Consider the following 23,891-nt stretch of genomic DNA (forward strand, 5'->3'; position numbering starts at 1 on the left):
CTAACCCAATTTAGGTAATAACCAAAGTTCGAAAAATCGGTATCGGGATCGGGATCGGCCGTCCAGAAAAACGATACGTATTGGCCGTATCGGCCGTTTGTATCGGATCGGACTATTTTAATTAAATAAAATTCTAAATATTATTAAAAATGTTGAGAAATTTTTAAAAATTTAGAAAAAATTATAAGAAATAATAATTACTCACATATAAAGCCTAAAAAATAAAAATCTCTCTTCCTCCCTCTCTTCTTTCCTATCCCTCTAACTGTTAGTCTGAAATATCCATTCTCTCCCATACTTTTTTTTTCCTATCTTTCTCTCTCTCTCTCTCTCTCTCTCTCTCTCTTTTTCTCACTATTTTTTTTTTTATCTTTCCCTCTCTCCCTCACTCTCTCTTCCTTTTTCTCTCTCTCTCACCCTCTTTTTTTTAATCTCTCTCTCTCTCTCTCTCTCTCAGTGATACCGCTAGCATTTTTAGCCGCAAGAAGATCCGTCATGACGGTGATAGCCGCGCCGCCGCCGCAGCCGAACCAGCCGGATCGGCTATAGCCGATCCCGATCCGTTTCGGCCAATCCCACTCGGGATCGGCCGAAACTAGAATCCTTGGTAATAACTCAATACGGACATCCCCAACATATAGGCTTACCGTACCTATCAATTGACTAATTCAATTGATTATTTGAATTAAAAATCAACTCAATAAATTAAATGTAAAAATAAGTTTAGCCTAATTAGCTCAATTAGACCAAAATTGGACTCAAGCAATTTTATTTTGGTCAAATTGAAGATGATGCCCACATCAATTACTTAACTATCCTCTGCTTATTACTGAAGTGAAACTTATGATGCCATTGACATAATATTTAAAATTAGTTATATACTCCTATTATTTTTATTAGATAATAATTTATTGGGGAAGAAAGGTTTTTGTTTAAACGACAACACCCCTCTCTTCTCCTATACTTGATTAGCGGTGTATTTCAGCTCATTCCTGATTTTATATGGGATGATAGTGGAGTATTTTAGTTCATAAAATTTAAGAAATGGTAGGAATACAGTTGGTCAATTATTTTTGAAAGTTGTAACTTGTAAGCATTGACACCTTTAATTCGGAGAGAAAATTTAACAGTTTCACATTAGTCATAAGTAGAGGGTTGTTAAGTGATACAAAATGAAGTAGAGGCTGGGTAACCCTATATCTTTCATTAGGTTGGGGTGACCAAGGCTGAAGCCACATTTTAATTGATAGTAGAATTTCATTCTAGTACCTGGATTGCATTAAGAGTATCCAACTCCACTAATATTTTATGTTCCTTGTAGCTTTTCTCATTCTCTTCTAATAGTTGAACACACACCTGCCTGAAAGAAGTTGGGCATTGCAGCTCAACTAAGCAGCCTAGAGTTCATATTAGGTGGTATTATTATTGTCAAGTTGTACGTATTAAACGCAATTGTTACAAGATGAAATGTGTTAGAAAGGAAATAGAACATAAAAAGAAAACAATGATATAAAATCTTCATCATATCATTGCAGGCTTTTTTTGCCTTTCTGTTGTTCTCCATATAGTTATGAGTTCTCCAAGAATGGTACTGGATGAATGTTTTATGTGATAGTACTATTGGACTTGGTAACTAATTTTTTAGAATGCTCTAGCACGGATTAATGATTTTTGCTTCACACTCTGACTATTTGTATACTCACTGTAAATTTGCATAATACTACTGTTTAGAAGTCCTCATTACTTGGAGATTGATCTTTCTTCTTCGTTCTTACCTTCTGATCATGTTTCACCATTGTTGGTCCTTGTACTTGGTTTAAATTTATGCACTTTGTCTTGTTTATCTGTTTCATATGTCTGACTGATCCATCTTTTGATGGATACTCATTTTAGAGTCTGACTGATTTTTTTTTCTCTAGTTAGATGTTGAAATGCTGAATGCTGTTGCCAGTAATGATACTCATGTAATCAGATTTCTCACTGTTATGGCACTTTGCAATACCGTCATGCCTGTCAAAAGGTAAGGTTACTATTTTTTTTTATGCTGTTGCCTTGTTTCACATCTCATATATTTTCTAAAATTGTTCCTTGTCACTCACCTCTGGCCCCATCTACAGTAATAGTGGAACTATCTCGTATAAAGCGCAATCCCAGGATGAAGATGCTCTTGTTAATGCAGCTGCTCGCTTGCATATGGTGCTTATCAGCAAGAATGGCAATACTGTTGGTAGGCTTCGTTGTCTTGAAGATCTTCAAGTTTGTCGCTGACTATTATAAGTCGAGAAGTAGTACTGCTTTGTGCTGTCTTTACGTTGATTGTTAAGTTTTCTTGCTATTTTGATGTATTTGCAGAAATAAATTATAATGGCTCTATTGTTCAATTTGAGATGCTGGACATTCTTGAGTTCACTTCTGATCGGAAAAGAATGTCAGTGGTAGTAAAGGATTGTCATAGCGGGAAGATTTTCCTGTTGTCTAAAGGCGCAGATGAGGCGACACTTCCTTGTTCCATTCCTGGTAAATTGCATGGCATATATATTTAACATATCTTCTTTAATGCTTCTTGGTGAAACAGACATTTTGGCTTCAAGTAAAGTTTACTCATACATGAACGATCTTGAAAATCTTGGTCCAAACCTAATAGTGTTTTCTTGTTGCCCTTGGAGATTTAAGCCAATACACTTTACCATTGCAAAACTATTCAAAAGTTTGTATTTGTATGTAGCACTGTGGTCTCAACTTTCAAACATAAATAGGAATTTGAAGTCTTCTGAATGAGTAAATCACTATTGAGCATATCTGTATCAATCATTTGTGTTAATACTTCTAATAGTAATTCTCAAAACCTTTCATCTACATTACAGCATAAACTAAAGTTCTTAGACCACTAAACAATTTCTTTTCGTGGCATGTTAAAATGGTAATTGTTCTTACTTCCTACTTTCTTTTCTTCCTCATGCGTGTTTGAGTAAAATGGTCTAGAGGTGATTAATTTATCACTTCAACAATGGTTAGCAAGCAACAGATGCAATTGCATAGGCAGCAGCATATGTGAATTGATACTTTATATGACCCACGAAAACTGATATGAGCAAGTTAAGTATGAATATAAGAAACACAGACACTTGAGAACTTTAGCCATGTCATATTGGATCTAATACGTACTGCGTACTTCATAGATAGATAATTCTAGGATGGTTCCTTTTTGAAAAGCTTTAGCCATATCGTATCTGATTTTTTCTTGGAAAAAGGACACTTCTAAAATACTTCTATGATATTTCTTAGATACTTTTAAAAGTTCAAATCATGGATGGCCGTGCTAGTGGCGTACCGGCATGTGGCATGAGGGGTGCCGCATGACACCTCTCCTAGTAGCTTCGCCGCTCGCCATTTACCTCATTGTCGAGTTTGCCGTCGTTGATTGCCGCTTGCACTCCTGTCGAGTGCCCTAGCCCGAGGGAGGAGAGAGAGAGAGAGAGAGAGAGAGAGAGAGAGAGAGAGAGAGAGAGAGAGAGAGAGAGAGAGAGAGAGTTGGGTCGGTCGTTGAAAAACTTAAGTTGTGGATCCGACAGGGATGCGAGCAGTGCGAGCTCGGGCTGTGGCGAGTTGGCGACGGTGAAGGGTGAAGGTGAGTAGTACCTTACCTTTCTATCTTTCTCTTATGACAGGGCCAGCAAGTGCCGCGGCACGTGCTATGCAGGTGGTGGTTGGCACGACTATCGTTAGTTCAAATACAAGTCAATGATACGAATCAGCTTGATCCGATTTGTATTGATTTCTAGACAGATTCGAGGATGGAACTTTTGAGGGCGATTCTGTCAGATGTCCTGCTGAATTTGGATATGTCATTGCTCTTGAAGAGACTTTTCAACGAATCCAAGATCTCAAGGTTTGATCGGTTACATCTTGAAATATCGACCAAACGTTCAGTTAGGATATATTCTGGACAGTCAAATAAGAGAAGATGAGGGAGAAGATATTGAACCTTAGGGACAGGGGTGGTGCGGCTAGACGAAGGGCGTTTCGGCGATCAAGGATGGTAGCCTAGAAGGGGACGAGATCGATCTGAAAGAAGAGGCGATGATGGTTGATGGGAGGGAGGAAGGGGAAGTTGAGGCCGATGGCCAAGTTGAGAGGGGAAAAAGTAGGGGGCTGATAGAGTTTGAATCGGAAGAAGCTTTAAATATGAAAGTTCTAGATCATGACGTCACCAATCTTATCCAACTGGTTTCCTAATATTTGGACATCTGATAAATATTTTCTGAATATTTTTCTGAAACTACATAGAACTAGATTTAGCTAATTAAACAACTTCTAACCTACTCATAAGCCAATAAGATAAATAAGATAAATAGACTCGATCTATCGAGCCTAATGTCCCCCATAATGCGATCCAATCTGACCCAACTCGCATAGGTCAAATTAGAATTTTTACTGTTAGATTAAGATGGTTCCTTTTGCAAAAGTTGACCCTAGAAGTGATTAATTATGCATTATTAATTTGAAATTTGAATCTAATCAATGTTTTAGATTCCATGCCACAAATGCATAATCAACTCACGATTTTTAGATCAATTTCTTTTTGTACTAATATAAGTGTTTACAAATTTTCTATAAATGATTACCTTTGCTGTAGCTTAAGTATATATTATCACAAGCTATAACAACAACTACAACAACAACAACAAATATTGATTATATACACAAGCATACACAAATATATCCTGATTTATAATATATTTATTATGGAGTCAAATTTTCTATTATCATTTTATATATGACAATGAATTTTAATGATTTCTTCTCTTTAATGTCCAGGGCAGCAGATACGGACCTATATTGATGCGGTGGAACAATATGCTCAGTTAGGACTACGTACCCTTGTTTTGGGTTGGCGTGAGTTGCAAGAAGATGAATACAGAGAATGGTCACGTATGTTTAAGGAAGCCAATAGTACATTAGTTGATAGGGAGGTATTTCACAATTCACATTTCAGTTTAGCTATGATTTGTTTGTTACAAATTAAAGGAAAATAGTCTAATAATTCAATATCATTGTTATCTAGTGGAAAATTGCTGAGGTTTGCCAAAGGTTAGAGCTTGACCTTGAGATTCTTGGAGTCACTGCAATAGAGGATCGTCTTCAGGTATGTCTTTCTTCTCGCTGAGGGATAGATTTTCTTTTTAGGTACTTGCTGAGGGATACATTTACTTTTTAAAATTATAAAACTTTCTTAGACAGCATATTTACATGCCTCTATATATGTATGCTTGTTTACCTATTCTTTCTTGGTCCTTCCTTTGTTCTGGATAGGAGGGTGTGCCAGAAACTATCGAAATACTGAGGCAGGCAGGGATCAACTTTTGGATGTTGACGGGTGATAAACAAAGTACAGCAATCCAAGTTGCACTCCAGTGCAATTTCATTTCCTCAGGTAGTGTGCTAGTTTTCACATCCGTCTTACTAATATTAACTAAAACTTCATTCATTATGATAGATTTGGCAAGTGTAGCACCGAAGCAACTGGAGTTTAATATGCCATCTGGCAAAAATGAGACATAAGGATGTGTTCTATATTTTCCTCTAGAGACTAACTCTGATGGATAATTTATAATGACTTAACTTTAAGCGAGTCTTCTATCACTTAATTTGCAGTGTATCTCCTGTCATAGATTGTTTCTTGTAGGTTGTGTTCTAAATGAATCAAAGTCTTCAATATGGTTGCTTGATGTGGAAGATTATCTAAAACATGACCATTCTAAGCGGCTCGATTTGGGTAGTGGTAATAGACATAATGGATAAAGGACTTCCCATTAAATTGGATGACTCTTTCAGGGTGGTCAGCCTTTGTTTCTTCCAAATAAAATGACTAGATATTTATTTGACTACATTTTACTCAATTTCTATTCTTTCCTGGTTAAACAACAAATTTTGTTTGATATAGATATCCTCCACATTTACAGTGCCTCAAAATAAAGTTGGTCAAATAAACTACTAATGGAAGAACAACTATAAGCATTAATGCTGACATCAACTTTAAAAGAGATTGAGATTTGCATTAGTCCTGTTCACATGCTGAGCAGGTACAGAATATTTTACTATAGTGTCAAAGCTTAAGAACTTTCAAATAGTATCATTCCATAGAGTTATTTTGAATTTTTGATTGTCTATTATATTTTAAGGTTACATTTTCCCTTGATGTTTATTGTGTTAACATTTGTTTCAGAGGAACTAGTTGCAAGTCTTGTTCTTTTCATTGAAAGATGCACAAGTTACATTCTTTTCACCATTTTCATCTTCTGGCAATAAATGCATTCTTTGGTAATGTACTCATCATAATTTAAATAATTGAATTAACATACTAATTTATTGGTATTCATTTTAGAGCCTAAAGGACAACTTTTGTTTATTAATGGCAAAACTGAGGATGAAGTGGCTAGAAGCTTAGAGAGGGTATTGCTCACAATGAGAATAACATCTTCAGAACCTAAGGTAATTCGCTATTATTCTCTCTGTACTGCTGTGCTGTCAGGAATTCTACTGTCCAGGACATGGATGCTTCCTGGATTTGGAGTCATCCTGATGTGGTTATTCATTTGAAACAGGACTTGGCATTTGTTGTGGATGGTTGGGCCCTTGAAATTATTCTTAAGCAGTATAAAGAAGCTTTCACTGAATTGGCAATTCTCTCAAGAACAGCAATATGCTGTCGTGTGACACCTTCACAGAAAGCTCAGGTACTTTCTTTGCCACATTGTTCCTAGACATGATTAGATCATCAAAGATATCTCATTTACTTATTTCATATTCTTCTCTTTATCGTTCATGTTAACCATGATTAATAGTCTTTATTCACTGTATGCTTTTCCAACTGAATTGTCAAATCTTAAGGATGACCATTTGCAGAATATGATGCAAAACTCATAACTGTGCTTTTAATTCTATCATTTTATGAGGCAATATTATCTAAAAGAATTCCAATTGGCATACTTGTTGATTACCTTGTTGATTGTTCATACCGTCGTAAACTTTGTATTTATGATGTATCAATGAAAAAACATTTATTAAGTATGTGCGCTTCTTTTGATTTTTCATATCCTCATAAGCCTATGGTGTTGGAGTATGAGAGAGAATCTCAATGGCATATGAGGTTTGCCAACTTTGCCTCGTGTTGGCATTCACTTGACCATGTTGATTGCCAACTTGTTGTGTTACAACAAGTAAATCTTTATTATCACTGTTTGCAACTAGTTTGTGTTGAGCAACAAGGCCTGTGTGTCTCAGCATATCTTGTGCCACTCATTTGCCTATGGACAACTAACACACCTTGTACTGAGCAAACATTGTGTGAAGTTTCATCCAAGTCTTGCAGTTCAGTCTTGTTCGATCCAATACTGCTGTAATAACAATTTAAAAGAATTTGTTTTAGATTCAATGCTAAATTTAACTTGAATACAACTTGTACCTAACATCTATTGTGCATAAATTTATGATAAACTCTTGGTTCAAAGCAAGGCTTCAAGCATCGGGATCAAGGATGGCCATGCCACAGGCACGGACTGCGTCGTCCACTGGTCGGCACGACACGTGCTGCGAAACTTGTCGGTTATGTCGTAAGAGAGGGAGAGAAAAAGATAAGAAACTACTCACCTTCACCCTTCACAGCTCACCGTTACTGCTCGCTTAAAGAAGTTGTAAAATATTTTTTGGGTCAAAGGGTGTGTGTAGTAAAAAGAAAGTTTAGAGAGTATGCAGAAAATGATGATAATTCATGAGGTCTAAGTGGAATTATTCTATAATATATACTAATATAGCATATATAAGTTTTTTAATAATGATTTACCTCCATAACAACAAATAATCACCAATTAACTATATATATGTATATGTATATGTATACACACACACACATATACACACACACACACACACTAACTAGTACTGGGTTCCTAATGGAGAGAGAAAAAAGGGGAAAAAAAGAAGAGAAGAAAGAGAAGGAGAGCACGTCCTATCTACTCTCATGAGTCTCCCTCTCTTACTTTCTCTCTTTTTAGCTCTTATTAATGAGGACATCAAAATTGACAGATCTAACTCTTTATCAGCCAATTTTTGGGACCATGGTTTGTTGTTGTTGTAGTAGCTATGATTAACACCCGCCACTAAACACGTGTTGCTCACATGGGTAGAACCCACGCGATTATCACGTGACCTGCTGGTCAATGTCTCAACACAATATATAAACGAAAAATCTACATTTTCATAAATAATACAGACAAGAAGCCCATAACACCAAGGTCACAATAAACCCAAAATACATATTCATAACCAAAAATATGATAAAGCCCACGCAGGAGCTACAAACCATTTAGCTTAATTTACATGAATAAACTAAGAATAAGAATAAGAATTAGAAAAAGAAGACTCAAGCCAGTCTTTGCCAAATCTGACACGAACTCCGGCTCATCTACTAATTTGAAAATATTTCCACCAGAAAGTGGTGAGCATAAAGCCCAACAAGTTTCTACTTCTATAGTCTAAAAGTAGTGCTATAAATGATGCAACAATAAGTAAATATGAATATGCTCATCATAATCAAATCAATGCATCAGCTATTAATAACCTACCATGCAATCAACCTGGACTATCAAGTCCTCAAACTTGAGCTCACATTGAGCTTCGCCCATAGGTCATGTCAATACCGCACTACATAATATACATCATCTCAGACTAATAAGTCTGCAACATAGGCTCATGCAGAGCTATGCCCGAAGGCCACATCAATCCTCATATCCGACCATACACATACCCCAAGGGAGGGTAGACCCTAGCAGTAGAATCGTCAGCCCATTACTCGACGAACAGCATGACTGACGGCACAGGCCACGAGGGCGCCGAAGGAAGCCACCGGGGGCATCCTCGCGAAGAGGGGGAGCTCACCGAACCGGCGCGGCAAGGCACGAAACTGCCGGCCGGCCGGATCACGGCGAGACCGAGAGGGGAGAGTTTCGGACAAGAAAACTAAAAAAAAAATTAATTAATTACAGATCCGACTTACCTGGAGGATGAGGCAGCTCCGGCGCTTCGATCCATGGGGTTAGCGGTGCCGGCGGCGCTCCGGCGCGGCGGGAAGGAGATGGGTGGGGAGTGAGCTGGCGGGGAGAAGGAAGAAAAACAAAAGAAAGGAAGGAAAGAGGGAGAAGAAGAAAAGAGAGGGAAAGGGGCGCATATGCCCGGCATGTGCGCGCCATTTTTTTTTTTTTTTTTCTGGTTGTTACACACGGCATGTTCTCTCTCTTTCCCCACTAATTTTCCTGCTGAAATAAAAAATGTTTTAGCAAATTAGTTTGTTACGCTACACTTTCCTATGTAGTTTTAGTTACTTAATATTGTCACTAGTTTTATCTTCAGTTCTTCACCGTCTTAATATTATGCTTTGATGTATAATCTTACTAGTCTATTCATAGTTGAATTAATTGGAGTTAGTGAATTACTTACGGCAGTTTTACATTTGTATTTTCTCTAGTGATGATAGAATTGATGTCAAATTATTAATTTGCAATAGGAGAAATTACAATTATTGAACATGTTTTACCATATATTATAAGGATAATTCATACTTAAACTCTCTAACCTATCACTATTTTTCACATACATTCACTGAACTTTTTTGTTATTTATATATACTCTCAAAACTAAGAAAAATATCTATATATACCTCTTTGAACTAAGAAAAGAAGTAACTATGCAGACATCTAAACTAAATATGAGCTTTCTTCGTAGTATGAAATAATCCTTTTGTAGGAAAATGTGCTTTAGTTTAGGAGAATATAAGTTTATCGACATATAGATGTACAAACATATAACATACAAGTATATTTTGTTGTGTGTGTATGTGTGTTTGTGCAAACATACATTCACTGAACTTTTTTGTTATTTATATATACTCTCAAAACTAAGAAAAATATTTATTTATACCCCTTTTAACTAAGAAAAGAAGTAACTATGCAGACATTTAAACCAAATATGAGCTTTCTTCATAGTATGAAATAATCCTTGTTTAGGAAAATGTGCTTTAGTTTAGGAGAATATAAGTTTATCGACATATAGATGTACAGACATATAACATACAGGTATATTTTCTTGTGTGTGTATGTGTGTTTGTGCACGTGCGTATTTATGTCAACAATTAACTGACCTGTACATAATTATGCAGCTTGTTGAGCTTCTAAAATCTTGTGATTACCGAACTTTGGCAATTGGTGATGGTGGGAATGATGTAAGGATGATACAGCAGGCAGATATTGGTGTAGGGATTAGCGGTAGAGAGGGGCTCCAAGCTGCAAGGGCGGCAGACTATAGAATTGGAAGTAAGTTTTTCAATGATTTTGTCCTTTTAGATTCATTGACATAATTTAATTTCATAAGTTTTTCAATGATTTTGTCCTTTCAGATTCATTGTCGTAATTTAATTCACTCTGTATAAGATGTATGGTGTTGCAATTCTTTTGGCCAGCAGGCATTTTCATATATTGGATTTAGTGTTTCTGAAATTTTCTGTTATTCAATGTTGCTTAGGATATTATCATTTGTTTGGGAAGCTAAATATATTTCATTTTATTTATTAAATAATAATACTGGAGTTATATCTGTATCTTTATATCAGGTTGATCAGATACAGTCTATAGTTTATACATCAGAATTTTGATTTCACCTTACAAATTGAGTTGAAGGAGATTAGTATTTAGAAGCAAATAGTAGTTGTTATTGTACAACATCTTATTCTTTCTGCTTCTTAGTGTTGTAAAAGTTTGCAATACATGTGTCAATGGAAGCCTATCCTATTGTGACATTCTAATATGCTTGAGACCTCTATATGAAGTAAATGGTCATGTTAGCCTTTTGTTAGATGGTTTCCACTCACACATTCTGTTGTGCGTTCATCATGTTCTTTTGTATATTAAAGTTCACTATGCTAAGGGTCACCTTATTTAGGTGTTAGAATATCTATTGGAACCTAGATTTATGCCATAAAATTATAAAATAATATTTCTAAGGTGCTAATTTTAACTTTTTATTTATTATCTTCCTCAGATAAAATCTACTAGTATAATTTGATAACTTTGCCCTCCTAATAAAAATTTCTGGCTCCACCAGATGGTGGAGAGATGTCCAACGAATATCCTTCTACGATAAGTTACTATGATTTACTATCTTTTGCGTTTATTCTTGACTGTTGTATCTACTTGTGATGTATAACCAATACTCCATATTTCAAGAGATTCACAGGCATTATGTAAACATTTCTGACTCCAGCATAATTATAAATGATATATATATATATATTTCAACTTATTGAGTTTTGTACCTATTGAAGTTACTTGCTGAAGTTAGCATGTGGTGATACTTTTCCTTTGTTTTCCTATTGTTTTTAGGTTTGGCTCCATTCATGCTGTATCTAAGTTCAATTGTTGATGGATATTTTGCAAAATAAGTTTGCCTAGTTCTTTTCAGGATAATTTGTTTTTAAGCTACAATTTGTGTGCAAGAACAGTGTGTAGAAGTTTCTTAGAAAAAATTATTCCATATTTGCACTTAGCCCAGCAGCAGCTGTACCACTGATAGAGTGACAGTAATTTTCCTCTCTAGGACCATTCATTCAAATGCAGTATATTGGGACATTGGAGTTCAATGGAACAAATAAACATGCTAAGTAGCCTAAATTTAGATGTTTGCCTAGTTATATATCTGTAAAGATGAAAAAAATTTCTTACCAGATTTCTGTTTTGAGGTTGTAACGTTAGAATTATTAACCCTTTTATGAACAAAATTTTATGCAAGTACAGGAAATAGAACGGGCCAAAGTGGAGAAGTGCCTTAGTGATGTGACCCTTGTGTAAATCCCTTTAGCCAGGAATGGTTAGTGGATCAGAATGCTACAAAGGTTGATTCTTAGATGAGGATGTTAAGGTTGATAAGTAGTGTCAATAGGAAAGATACAATAAAGAATTAATAATTATAATATCAAAGCTGCATGGTTTGAACTTTGAAGTTCCATCTGAAACTGATGCATATTGCATAAAATGTATGGCAACACCCAACCTAAAACTACAGTGAAACCACTAGCTCCAAAACCAGCTGCCCTGCTTATTTTTGAGGTGAATAGTGTGTCTTGATTGAGCTGCAATGGGCTCAGTAACAAATGTTTGCCTATAGTTCAAATTTCAGGTTGAATTTGACATAAATCCATCCCAAATCTGACAGTAGCAAGTCTATTACAATGATCTGTTATATCTAATGTAATACAATAAAAAATGAAAAGAAGATGATCCAATGCAGACAATTCCAGGCTAGATCTTCACTGAATTTGATCCATTTCATTTTGCTTCTCTTTCCCTCTGCCGCCTGACAGGCTGACAATATAATTCACTTTCTTGACTTCAACATGTACTCAAATCATTCATTAGCGCAACAACAACTCTCTCTTACACACAATCCTTAGAGGCTGACAATAGAATCCACTATGCGCCCCTCAATGCTTAAAGGGACAAGTCTAAAGTTCCATTCAAATGATAAAGAATGCCTCTTTAATGAATTTGGTACTTATTCCTAGATACGAATACAAAGAATGTTGAAAGGTTACTTTTCAAAATGTGTCGGTAGTTCTCTTTTTTCTGAGTCAATATTAGATCTTTGAGACAAGTGAGAAAGTAAGGGCAAATTCAGACAAGCATGAACATAACCAATGTACTGTACATACTACTGCTTCTATTACCAGGTAAATGGTCAAATATTTTACCGAAAATCTTCCCTTCTACATTCATAAGGTTCTGTTTGCACTTTAGTACAAGTATACAAGTTCTTTTTCCCGTGGTAATGGAAGAGATTTGAGAATGTATTGAAAACCTATAGATGCAATAAGTAATGCTTAAAGTTCGCCTAGGGACCTTGTGTATCTGGTGTAACTGTTGTTGTATTTATCCTGTTCTTTTGTGATCGAAGGAGGCATCCTTTGGGACTTGAGTCTTTTGTACCTCTGATATGTGAAAGAACTAGATTTAGCTTGTCCATGCTCATGGTGATGTCTTACAAATAAAAAATTGTATGCTACAGAATGTCATCAACAATGAAAAGATAGCTGACATGCTCTATTAACTAAGAATGGACATGGTTTTACTCTAGCAATTGCCAGTGGTGTCTCAAGATTCATCTTGGTTTAAGATTAAAGTACTAAACTAGGTTTAGATTGCTTCTAGAATCTTTCACATAAAATAATTGATTTTAACTGCTAAATTATGGCATTTCAAAGTTCTGTTATGTAAATGTTTTGAAGCAATGCAGGATATCTATCATTTTTTTCTATGTTTCCTGCAATTTACTTTTTGCATGCATCAAGGCGGAGGGGTGTTTGGATATTTTATATTCTGAAACAGAGGCACTATATGTGTTTGTCTGTCTACTCAGCTTAGTGTGTTCTGTGCTTTAGTTTACTTCTTTGAAAAGATATACGAAAACTAATCTTTTTTACCATGAGATATAATATATTTCGTTGTTCACTGTGGCGCTATTGCAGAGTTTAGGTTTCTGAAAAGGTTGATACTTGTTCATGGGCGGTATTCATACAATCGTACAGCATTTCTTTCACAATATTCTTTCTACAAGTCGCTATTGATATGTTTTATACAGATTCTGTAAGTTCTGTCTTTAGTTCATTTTTTCTGTCTTGGTAGTGAAAAGTTGCTACTTAATCTCTTGCATTTATGTTCAATGCTCCTGATAGTCTTGCTTTAAAGTGGTAAGTATCTCATATTATTAGTACTGATATTGGATTCTTTGTAGCTTTTCCTTTTTCTCAGGCATCTCTGGAACTAGCTTATTCAATTCTGTGAGTCTGATGGCTTACAATGTCTTCTACACCAGTATACCTGTTATGGCTAGTATTCTTGACAAGGACTTGTCAGAAAAGACAGTGATGCAACATCCTCAGATTCTTATTTATTGTCAAGCTGGAAGGTAAGAGAAGAAGCTCCTTTCTGTTCATGTCAGCTGTATTAGTCACATTAAGCTATTTGCTCTTTTGCCCTCTACTGTGTTTCTTTGAATACAAAAAACATATGCTTAAATTTTGTGGGGTCCACTTAACTTGGTTATCATTGCAGGCTTATCAATCCAAGTACTTTTGCTGGATGGTTTGGACGATCTCTGTACCATGTAAGTAAATATTTGATTATGCTCTGAATCAATCTTCACATGATTTTTGGCAGATCCATTTTTGTGATCCTGTTACTCAGCAATATTGGCTGTCACACAATTCTTTCAAGTTTGTACCTGCCCGAACAAAGTTACAGGAAGAGCTTTGTTTGCCTTAAATTTGGATAAATCCTAGTACTAGTTTAGGAATTTGTGTGTGTGTTTACTCCTATGTTTAACAATGTTCTGCTATTATAATTATGAGCTCTTTATCACTTAAGGTACATTCTAAATCCATGACTATTTCATATGCTCAAATGATAAACAAAAATATACACAGAAAATGTGATTCAAATTGTATGTTATTAGATTTATTAACATACAATTATGACTCAGCCACCCTTGCCTTAATGTAGTTTCGCATAAATCATATTTCCACTTGTTCCTACTTTGGGGTCGTACGACAGTACCATGGCTTTTGTAAGTTTGGTTTAGCAACTGCTTTCAGTTTTTGTGCATATTTCCTTCTTATTAGCTACTTCTGTCTTATATCATTTAACTTATTTGGGCTACTGAGCAGGTTTTGTCTCATTTTTTTTTAATAGATGTGTCAATCTTGAATGCTTCCTTGACACATTGGCTTTGTCGATTTTTTCTGTAAACATATGTGATACCTTCATCCAAATATTAATCGATTTCATTTAAACTCATCATATGGATAATGATGAATGTCTATTTGCACTTAAGAGGCTTATGTGCAAGTCAACCCGAATATTGATTGTTATATAGTATTGTCTTCTCTAGGCACTCACAGTCTTGTAATTTCAGGCACTCGTCGTTTTCTTAATATCTATTCATGCATATGCTGATGAGAAAAGTGAGATGGAAGAGCTATCAATGGTTGCACTCTCCGGATGTATCTGGTTGCAGGCCTTTGTTGTGATGCTGGAGATGAAGTAGGCATATCTGATTGATTGTTATATTGCGAACATTGTCGTTGACTATCATAGTTTGATGCAGAAATATTTCCATTTCTCACCGTATCTTTTACTTTCCATTTTTGCAGTTCTTTCACACTATTGCAGTTTCTTGCCATATGGGGAAACTTTGTTGCCTTCTATGTCATCAATTTCATAGTGAGTAATATACCATCAGCTGGGATGTACACCATCATGTTCCGTCTTTGCGGACAACCTTCATACTGGATAACCATGGTCGTGAGTATCATCTTATGCTCTTCTTCATTTTTTAAGAGCAGTGATATACTTTCCTAGAACTTTGACCATACTTGTTGTTTCAGCTCATTGTTGCAGTAGGGATGGGACCCGTTCTAGCTCTAAAATACTTCAGATATACATACAGACCTAGTGCAATCAATATACTTCAGCAGGCTGAGCGGATTCGAGGGCCAATTTATTCCCTGGGAAATCTAGAATCTCAGCTGAAATCAGTGGAAAAGGACATTGCATCGTTGTCCCTGAATCAACCCAAGAATAGGAACTCCGTATATGAGCCCTTGCTTTCGGATTCCCCTACAGCTACCAGAAGATCTATAGGACCATCCACATTTGATCTTTTCCAGTCTACACAGTCCAGGCTCTCTTCCTCTTACTTACGAAATTGCAAGAATAATTGATTCTCCATACGTCTTTACCACACAAAAAGTGTAGTTATCTTACCCCCTGTTGCAGTGAGGATGCATCTCCAGGCAAAAGGGCAGTATAATTCCTTTTAACGATAAATTGTACTGGTGCCAAGATGGGCCATGTAAAACTCAAGATATATGGTTAATAAATGCGGACAAAAATATTGTTTACAATTCTTCTTATATTACCCATCTCATTCTAGTTTTGTTCTTTTTTTTTAATTTCTTTTTTGATGAAAAGAGTAGAAATAACTGCTTACAAGATCATGGCAAATAATGAATACCTTTAGGAGGTAGGAGCATTACCCCTAAGCCTCCTGCACAAAATATCCAATGTGACAGGGGATATCAATCGTCCCCTTAAAATATTCCTCTCTCTAAAGAGTCTAAGCTCAAGGATGAGTCTCTGCAGCCCCAGCTCTCGCCCCATGCCCAACGCCTGGCTAAAAGATACTCCTCTTAAATCCATGTTTGAGCCTGTGATAGTCTTTCATAGGAAAAATTCCAACCTACTCTTGAAGAAAACAAACTTTTAATCTAGGACTCTTTAAATAACTTCAATTAACTCTAATCTAGTCTATGTTGGACTCCTTCAGAACTAACAATAGTATATTCGTTGGTACTATTCACTGCTACAGTAATTCAAAAAATAAAATCTAAAGCTATATACAATCTACTAGACTTTAATCCTCCGTTGTTTATATCATAAGTTAGCAAAATATTTCTTTATATGTATCAATAATACATATATATCCTTCTTGTATCAGTATCGTGTCGTATCTTGTATCTCACTCTGTATCCGTGTCTATATTTCATAGGGGCGAAGCCATATATACCTTTATATAACATGCTAGGTCGTGTAAATTGTGTAGTATTGATAACTAAGTTCATGTGAAGAAATCCTCACGAGTGAATTGATAACAAGTCTTCAGCTATTCACTTAGGGATGATGAATAATTAGCTTGTCCAAATGGACTTTGGTAAGATAATAGATTCCTTATGAGCATTCGACCTAAACCATTTCCAGAATTAAGTTCTAGATTAGTGACATATATATCTCATTATCTAGTTTTGGTTATATATGGGTATGGGTCATTAGTTCTTCTTATGATCTTTTCGGCAAACACAATACCTTTGGCTTTTGGTTTTAATCGCCTTTGTCTGCACATTTTGGAGCTAATTTTTTTCTTCTCTCAATTAGTTTTCAAAAATTGTTAGACTAGTAAGAATACTTTGACTTTTAATGTTTTATCCTTAATTTGTTTTAATATCCATGTTTATGAGTCAATGGTATCAATAAGTGCATCAGTTTAAGATGGCACCTCCAATAGTATTTTTAATTATGATAGAATAAAGAAAAAAAAATATCTGATCCATATCCATTTAGTTAGGATACAATTTTAAAATTTTCTATTTATTCAATATCAAACTAAAAATATGGATCCGATTATGAGTTGAGCATTACCCGATCTATTTTCATTCCTATCGGCTAGTCGGTTGCTTTTGTTAGCAACTAATAAATAAAGTATTAGGTTTTCTTGGCGATTTGCACAACAAATTTATATCATTTTTTTTCACTCCTACCCATTTTTAAAATTATTTTTATAGTTTTACTATTTTAAAATAAAATAATCATAATACCCTTATATTTATTTATAATTACACATACCTATCACCTTATGGGAACATTTATGTAACGAAACAAAATAATTGCTACTCTAAATTTTAGTTTTAATTTTATTTTAAATTTTTTTGCAAACGATTTAGCATTTTCTAAAATAGAAAACGTCTAAAGTTTAACATTTTATAAAAACAAATTGGCATTTTTATCTAAAAGTAAAATACCTATAAGTTCAATATTTTCCAAATAACTAAAGTAAAATATTTTTTTTAATCATTCATAAGCCCGAAGACTAGATATGGGACCATCTTCTCTAGATACAAAGACACTTAAGTTCTACTAAGCTTTTAGTTGTCTAATTTAGAGTTCAAACCGTATGGGTCGCTCTGAACCAAACGCCGCGAGATGTGATTCATTTTGGTAAATAAAATTTAGGAGAGGGCTAGTTTGGTCAAAAGCTCAATTTGATACTCGGCTCAGTCTGCACTTGATGGATATCATTAAAACTTGTGTGAATCTTAATGAATTAAATGTGCGTTTGATTAATTTCTTAATGACCAGTTTGGGGGAATCCTAAGAATTCGGTCTGGTTAAGGGAGTCTCCAGCAAAATGATGCCTGCACGATGTGAACATAGAAAGGAAATCAGATAGTGTAATTAATTTTGAAACCGAGGTGTGTAGGGATGCGTTTGAAGCGACAGAGAATCCGACCAAGTGCATATGCCGTGTGTGGTTTAGATGAACTCGTCTGCTCGAAGCCTACTTTTCGTCGAACACCTTCTCCACAAGTCTCCTGCTCTGAGTCCCAGGATCCTCCACCAAATCCAAGCTCAGATCCTCACCAACCCAAGCCCCCAATCCTGTCATCGCCTCCTCTACGAGTTCATCTCTTCATGCTTCCGCTCCGGTGACATCTCCAAAGCCTTCCTTCTACTCCACCACCTCCCAAAGCCCAGTGCGTCACTATGGAACCAACTCATACGCTTCTCCGCCGAATGCAATCCAAGCCCAGAGTTCTTTGCTTTCTATCGCGCAATGCTTCATCAAGGAATCCGCCCGGACAAAGCAACAATTGGTCTGGTTCTCCGGTTTGGCGTTGCTCTTCGCGAATCCTCCAATGTCCCTGGGGCCATCCATTGCCAAATTATGAAGTTTGGTTTTGCTACTGATCGGTTTTTGTTGACTGGTTTGTTGAATTTTTACTCGAAATGTTACTGCTTGAGTGCCGCTGAGCAGCTGTTTGATGAAATGCCTGAGAGGGATGTGATTGCCCACAATGCAATGATAGCTGCACTGAGCGGTCAAGGCCGAGTGGAGGAAGCAAGGAAACTTTTTGACCAAATGCCGGAGAAGAGTTCGGCCTCATGGAATTCGATGATCACTTGCTACTGCAAGCATAATGACCTCTGTGCAGCGCGTGAAATTTTTGACCAGAACCCTGTTAAGGATGTTGTCTCATGGAATGCAATGATCGATGGGTATTGCAAGATGGGGCATATGGTTCTGGCCCGCGAATTTTTTGATCGGATGGGATCTGCGAAGAACTCTGTCACGTGGAATACGCTGATTGCTGGGTACTTGCATCATAGGGAGTTTGGTACTGCACTTGCGATGTTTCAAATAATGCAGATGGAGAAGGTGAGGCCTTCTGAGGTTACCATGGTTAGCCTGCTCACTGTTTGCGCTCACTTGGGGGCATTAAAAATGGGTAGATGGATCCATGCCTACATCAAAAATCATCATTTGAGGACTGATGTCATCTTGGGCAATGCTCTTATTGATATGTATTTCAAATGTGGGAGCATAACTGAAGCACTTGAGGTCTTCCATAGGATCCCCATGAGGAATGTGTTCTGTTGGAATTCAATAATTGCAGGGCTAGGAATGAGTGGTCATGGAGAGCATGCTATTGAAGTGTTCCTTGAGATGGTTGGAAGGGAGAAGATCAAGCCTGATGGCATCACATTTGTCGGGCTATTATCGGGCTGCAGTCATTCAGGTTTGGTGTCTGAAGGCAAGAAGTATTTCTCCCAAATGCACAAAGTATATGGTTTAGAACCGAAGATTGAACATTATGGTTGTATGGTAGACCTTCTTGGTCGTGCCGGATATCTCGAAGAAGCATTAAATCTTGTAGAGACAATGCCTATACTGCCGAACGCCATAGTTTGGGGAAGTTTGCTACGCGCATGCCGTATTCACAAGAATGCTAAGCTTAGTGAAAGAGTGACACAACATCTATTGCAATTGGATCCAAATGATGGAGCTAATTATGTTTTTTTATCGAATATCTACGCATGTTCAAACCGTTGGGATGATGTCGAGAAATGTAGGAAGATTATGATAGAAAAAGGGGTGCGCAAGGTGCCCGGGTGCAGCTCTACTGAGGTGAATAATATGATTCATGAGTTTGTTGTTGGTGATAGGTCACACCCGCAATTCGAACAAATCTATGCTTTTCTAGTCGAAATTGATAGGGAGATAAGGAAGCTTGGTTACCAACCGGTTATAGATTCTGTTCTTCATGATATAGAAGATGAAGAGAAAGAGAATGCAATAATGTATCACAGTGAGAGGATTGCAATTGCCTTTGGACTTATGAGTACAAGTGTAAAAGAGCCAATTAGAGTGGTGAAGAACCTCAGGGTGTGCAGTGATTGCCATGAAGCAACAAAATTTATAGCTAAGTTATTTCAGAGGGAAATAATCGTTAGGGATCGGAATCGGTTTCACCATTTTTTAAATGGAGCTTGTTCTTGTAAAGACTATTGGTGACACTATCAGTGAATTATTCTTCCTGTTCAAGGTGATAAAATATTAAAATTCATCTTGCTGATTGTTCTAACTAAGTTTTATAGTAGCTACTAAACCAACGATAGAGTTCACTTCTTCCACCAAGCTTGCAGTGCTCGCCAATCTTTGCCATCATTTCTATATTTTTTTGGTTTCTTTCTTGAAGAAACCATTACTTCGAAGCTAAATTATACTAATACTCTCTGAACAGAGAGAGACTCTAGCATTTCTCATTCATTAGATGTTAACTTGAAAGTATTAAAGCATTTGAATATTTCATAAATATCTAGAATTCTAGATTAATAACATAAATATCTTAATATCTAGTTTTGGTTGTATATAAGTATGGGCCATTAGTTCTTTGTTTTTATGATCTTTTCTGTAAATACAATGCCTTTGACTTTTAGCTTTAGTCATCTCTATTTGCACATTTTGTCGCTAGTTTGTTTTTTTTCTCTCCTCCTCTCTTGTCTGATATTTTTGCAACTTGGAAGAGTAATTAGTTTTCAAAAATTGCTAGAATTGTAAGAATGTTTTTTTGTTGTTCAATGTATTCCCTCTTTCATGCTTTGACCTTTAATGTGTTACCAGTAATTAGTTTTAATGTCCATGCTTAGGAGTCAATGGTATCTATAAGTATATCAGTTCAAGATGACACCTCTAGTAGTGTTTTTAATTATGATAGAACAAAGAAAAAAAATTATGTGATCCATATTTGAAAGTTATTCGATCCATATCCAGAATCACCCGTATCCGTTTAGTTAGGATACAGTTTTGAATTTTGCTATCCATGTCCAATATCTGTACCTAAATCTGTATCCGGACTAAAAATATGAGAAAGAAGAAAAAGAGAGGGAGAGAGAGGAAATGATAGAGAAGAAAGAAAAATTGAAAAAGAAAACAAAAAATAATAAAAAACTCATTCGAGATTGTTAGATCTTGGTCGGAGATCTACTCAATCGCTAGTGGTGAAACCTTGAAAGAGGTGAGAAAGAAGAGAAAAAAGAGAAAGAAGAGAGAGAGAGAGAGAGAGAGATGGCTAGAAGAGTGGGGACATCATATGGTCGATACTAGCCAATGAGCTGGTTTTAGCCAGGACTGGGATTGGCTAGGGCTGATCTCACTCGGAATTGGCCGAAATTGGAATCCATGGTGGGAATGTTGCCCTAGTTAGGGCCGATCCCACTCGGAATTGGCCGAAACTGGAATCCATGGTGGGAATGTTGCCCTAGTAGATGAAAATGAAAGAAGTGAAGTAGATCAGATTTATGCCAAATCTAGACTATACATTTGTATGAATTCTTTCTTTCTTCTCTCAACTTCATTGTATATAGTTGCTAGCGAGTAATGGGATTGATACTGGGTTGAGTCAATGTTAGGTTCAAAAAAGAAAATCCAGCTTGAAATCTGAATCATACTTAGAAGATATTGTTATGGATGCGAGTAGGTTGAATACTGGTATAGTGGCAGTTTTGCATCGGATGAGGTGTGGTAGGGCTTATAAAATTTGTCACCCACAACCAAGTTAGAGTTGTATGTCTTCAGATACCTTGTAATGCCGGAATATAAAGTACTGTTAGTTCTTCACTTGGTCTCATCTGCTCAGCATACTATGTTGTGCCAATTCTCATGATGGAACAATGTAAGTAGCTGTAAACTGTCTAGAAATTTTTTAATTTAATTCCTGTTATCTGGTTCGACATTGGAAGTTCCCCTTGATACATCATTGATCTATGGGTCCTGTTTTAGCCAATATATGCTTTCAGAATTTTTAGCTTGAATATGGGCAGACAGCACATAGTTCCTTCTACTTCTATTTTAAACAAAAGCTGCTCCTACTGGTTCCTGTTGATGTAGATTTGCTTTTACACATCAGACCTTAATGAAAATTCTGATCTTTTTTTTTCCTACTTGTAGATTAGTCTGATACTCTGATGTTTCTGTTAAATATGAGCTTTCTTCTTACTATGAAATAATCCTTTTTTAGGAAAATGCGCTTTAGTTTAGGAGAATATCGGCATATACATGGACAAACATATAACATACAGGTATATTTTGTTGTGTGTGTGTGTGTTTGTGCACGTCCCTATTTGTGTCAACAATTAACTGACCTGTACATAATTATGCAGCTTGTTGAGCTTCTGAAATCCTGTGATTACCAAACTTCGGCAATTGGTGATGGTGGGAATGATGTAAGGATGATACAGCAGGAAGATATTGGTGTAGGGATTAGCGGTAGAGAGGGGCTCCAAGCTGCAAGGGTGGCAGAATATAGAATTGGAAGTAAGTTTTTCAATGATTTTGTCCTTTTAGATTCATTGTCATAATTTAATTCACTCTTACAAGCTGTATGGTCTTGCAATTCTTTTGACCAGTAGGCATTCTTAGATATTAGATTTAGTGTTTCTGAAATTTTCTGTTATTCAATGTTGCTTAGGATATTGTTATTTGTTTGGGAAGCTATATATATTTCATTAGATAATACTGGAGTTATGTCTGTACCCTTATATCAGGTTGATTAGATACAGTCTATAGTTTTCATATCAGAATTTTGATTTCACCTTACAAATTGAGTTGGCAGGAGATGAGTGTCTAGAAGCAAATTGTAGTTAATATTGTACAGCATCTTATTCTTTATGCTTCTTAGTGTTATAAAAGTTCACAATACAAGTGTCAATGGAAGCCTATCATATTGTGACATTCTAATATGCTTGCGTCCTCTATATGAAAGTAAGTGGTCATGTTAGCCTTTTGTTAGATGGTTTCCACTCACATTCTGTTGTGTGACATTTTATTTCATCACATTCTTTTGTAGATTAAAGTTCAATATGCGAAACGTCGCCTCATTTAGGAGTTAGAGCATCTATTACCATCTAGATTTTTGCCATAAAATTATAAAATAATATTGTTCCAACAAGGTATGGCATGGAGCCGTTCTATTTGACACAGAAATCTGCATGTTCGATTACATTCCCTCACCCCGGTGATCCAGGGACTCGAAAGTCGCACTATTTAATAGAGAGCTGGAAGAGGGTCTCGGCCTCGCTCAAGTTGCCCCAGCCAACTTCATGGACGTGTGGATCTTGAAGGGGAGCAATGGTAGCAGCGGAGCAGTTTGGACGAGGAAGTGCAGGATATCCATGCAAGATAATGTAACCAGAAGTTTTAACTGCCGAGCCCGTTGGTAAGCAGAGGTGGAGAGATTTGGTCTCTGGGGCAATAAGGCGATTTGATCATCTATAACCACAGCAGCACTGGGTTAGTATTCAAGAAGGTTAGAGTGGGTAGTAAATTTGATATTTGGACGATATGAGTTACATAAGCTTTTGAATTGATATCGTTGATTTGTTGTTGTTTCTTTTATACTTGGGAAGCTTATAATTAAGCAAATGTAAGAGTTTACAATCATATACGTTCTGCATTTTATTCGCTGTGTATATATTATTTTCGATGTACATTAAAGCTGTAAAGCATTAAATTAAGCTGATGAGATTATAATAATTTATCTTCTTCCCTCCCTCTCTTGAAGAAACCCACTTGTGATATCCATGGGCATGGTGTTAAACTAATATAGGCATAAGTCTTGTATATTTCTCTCTTTTCTTCTCATTAAACCTTTTTTTTTTAGCTCTCAAAAAATAAAA

At 36.2% G+C, this 23,891-nt stretch overlaps 2 protein-coding genes across 6 annotated transcripts; both read left to right on the forward strand.

Moving 5' to 3' along the window:
• The first annotated feature begins 1,912 nt into the window (after positions 1–1,912).
• Positions 1,913–16,006, forward strand: LOC140802305 (phospholipid-transporting ATPase 2). 2 transcript variants are annotated; one of them, XM_073157786.1, is made up of 15 exons: positions 1,913–2,020; positions 2,118–2,227; positions 2,353–2,517; positions 4,819–4,973; positions 5,066–5,146; positions 5,314–5,434; positions 6,386–6,492; positions 6,606–6,737; positions 10,214–10,367; positions 13,571–13,688; positions 13,837–14,010; positions 14,157–14,208; positions 15,016–15,143; positions 15,254–15,404; positions 15,488–16,006. In XM_073157786.1, exons 1-15 carry the CDS (start codon positions 1,932–1,934, stop codon positions 15,821–15,823), a joined length of 2,073 nt encoding a protein of 690 aa, XP_073013887.1. In that variant the 5' UTR covers positions 1,913–1,931; the 3' UTR covers positions 15,824–16,006. The 2 variants fall into 2 exon arrangements, with proteins under 2 accessions (XP_073013887.1, XP_073013888.1); XM_073157787.1 differs by lacking the exons at positions 1,913–2,020; positions 2,118–2,227 and having other exon boundaries at positions 2,358–2,517; positions 4,824–4,973.
• A 2,027-nt stretch (positions 16,007–18,033) lies between these two features.
• On the forward strand, positions 18,034–23,673 carry LOC140801580 (putative pentatricopeptide repeat-containing protein At5g40405). Of its 4 annotated transcripts, none has more exons than XM_073156748.1 (4): positions 18,034–20,260; positions 22,235–22,295; positions 22,377–22,530; positions 23,166–23,673. In XM_073156748.1, exon 1 carries the CDS (start codon positions 18,193–18,195, stop codon positions 20,227–20,229), a length of 2,037 nt encoding a protein of 678 aa, XP_073012849.1. In that variant the 5' UTR covers positions 18,034–18,192; the 3' UTR covers positions 20,230–20,260; positions 22,235–22,295; positions 22,377–22,530; positions 23,166–23,673. The 4 variants fall into 4 exon arrangements, with proteins under 4 accessions (XP_073012849.1, XP_073012850.1, XP_073012851.1 ...); XM_073156749.1 differs by having other exon boundaries at positions 23,240–23,673; XM_073156750.1 differs by lacking the exon at positions 22,235–22,295.
• The last annotated feature ends 218 nt before the right edge of the window (positions 23,674–23,891 follow it).

The sequence above is a fragment of the Typha latifolia genome, chromosome 15 (genome assembly GCF_019914945.1).
Source record: "Typha latifolia isolate L0001 chromosome 15, TyphaL0001v2, whole genome shotgun sequence".
NCBI lineage: Eukaryota > Viridiplantae > Streptophyta > Magnoliopsida > Poales > Typhaceae > Typha > Typha latifolia.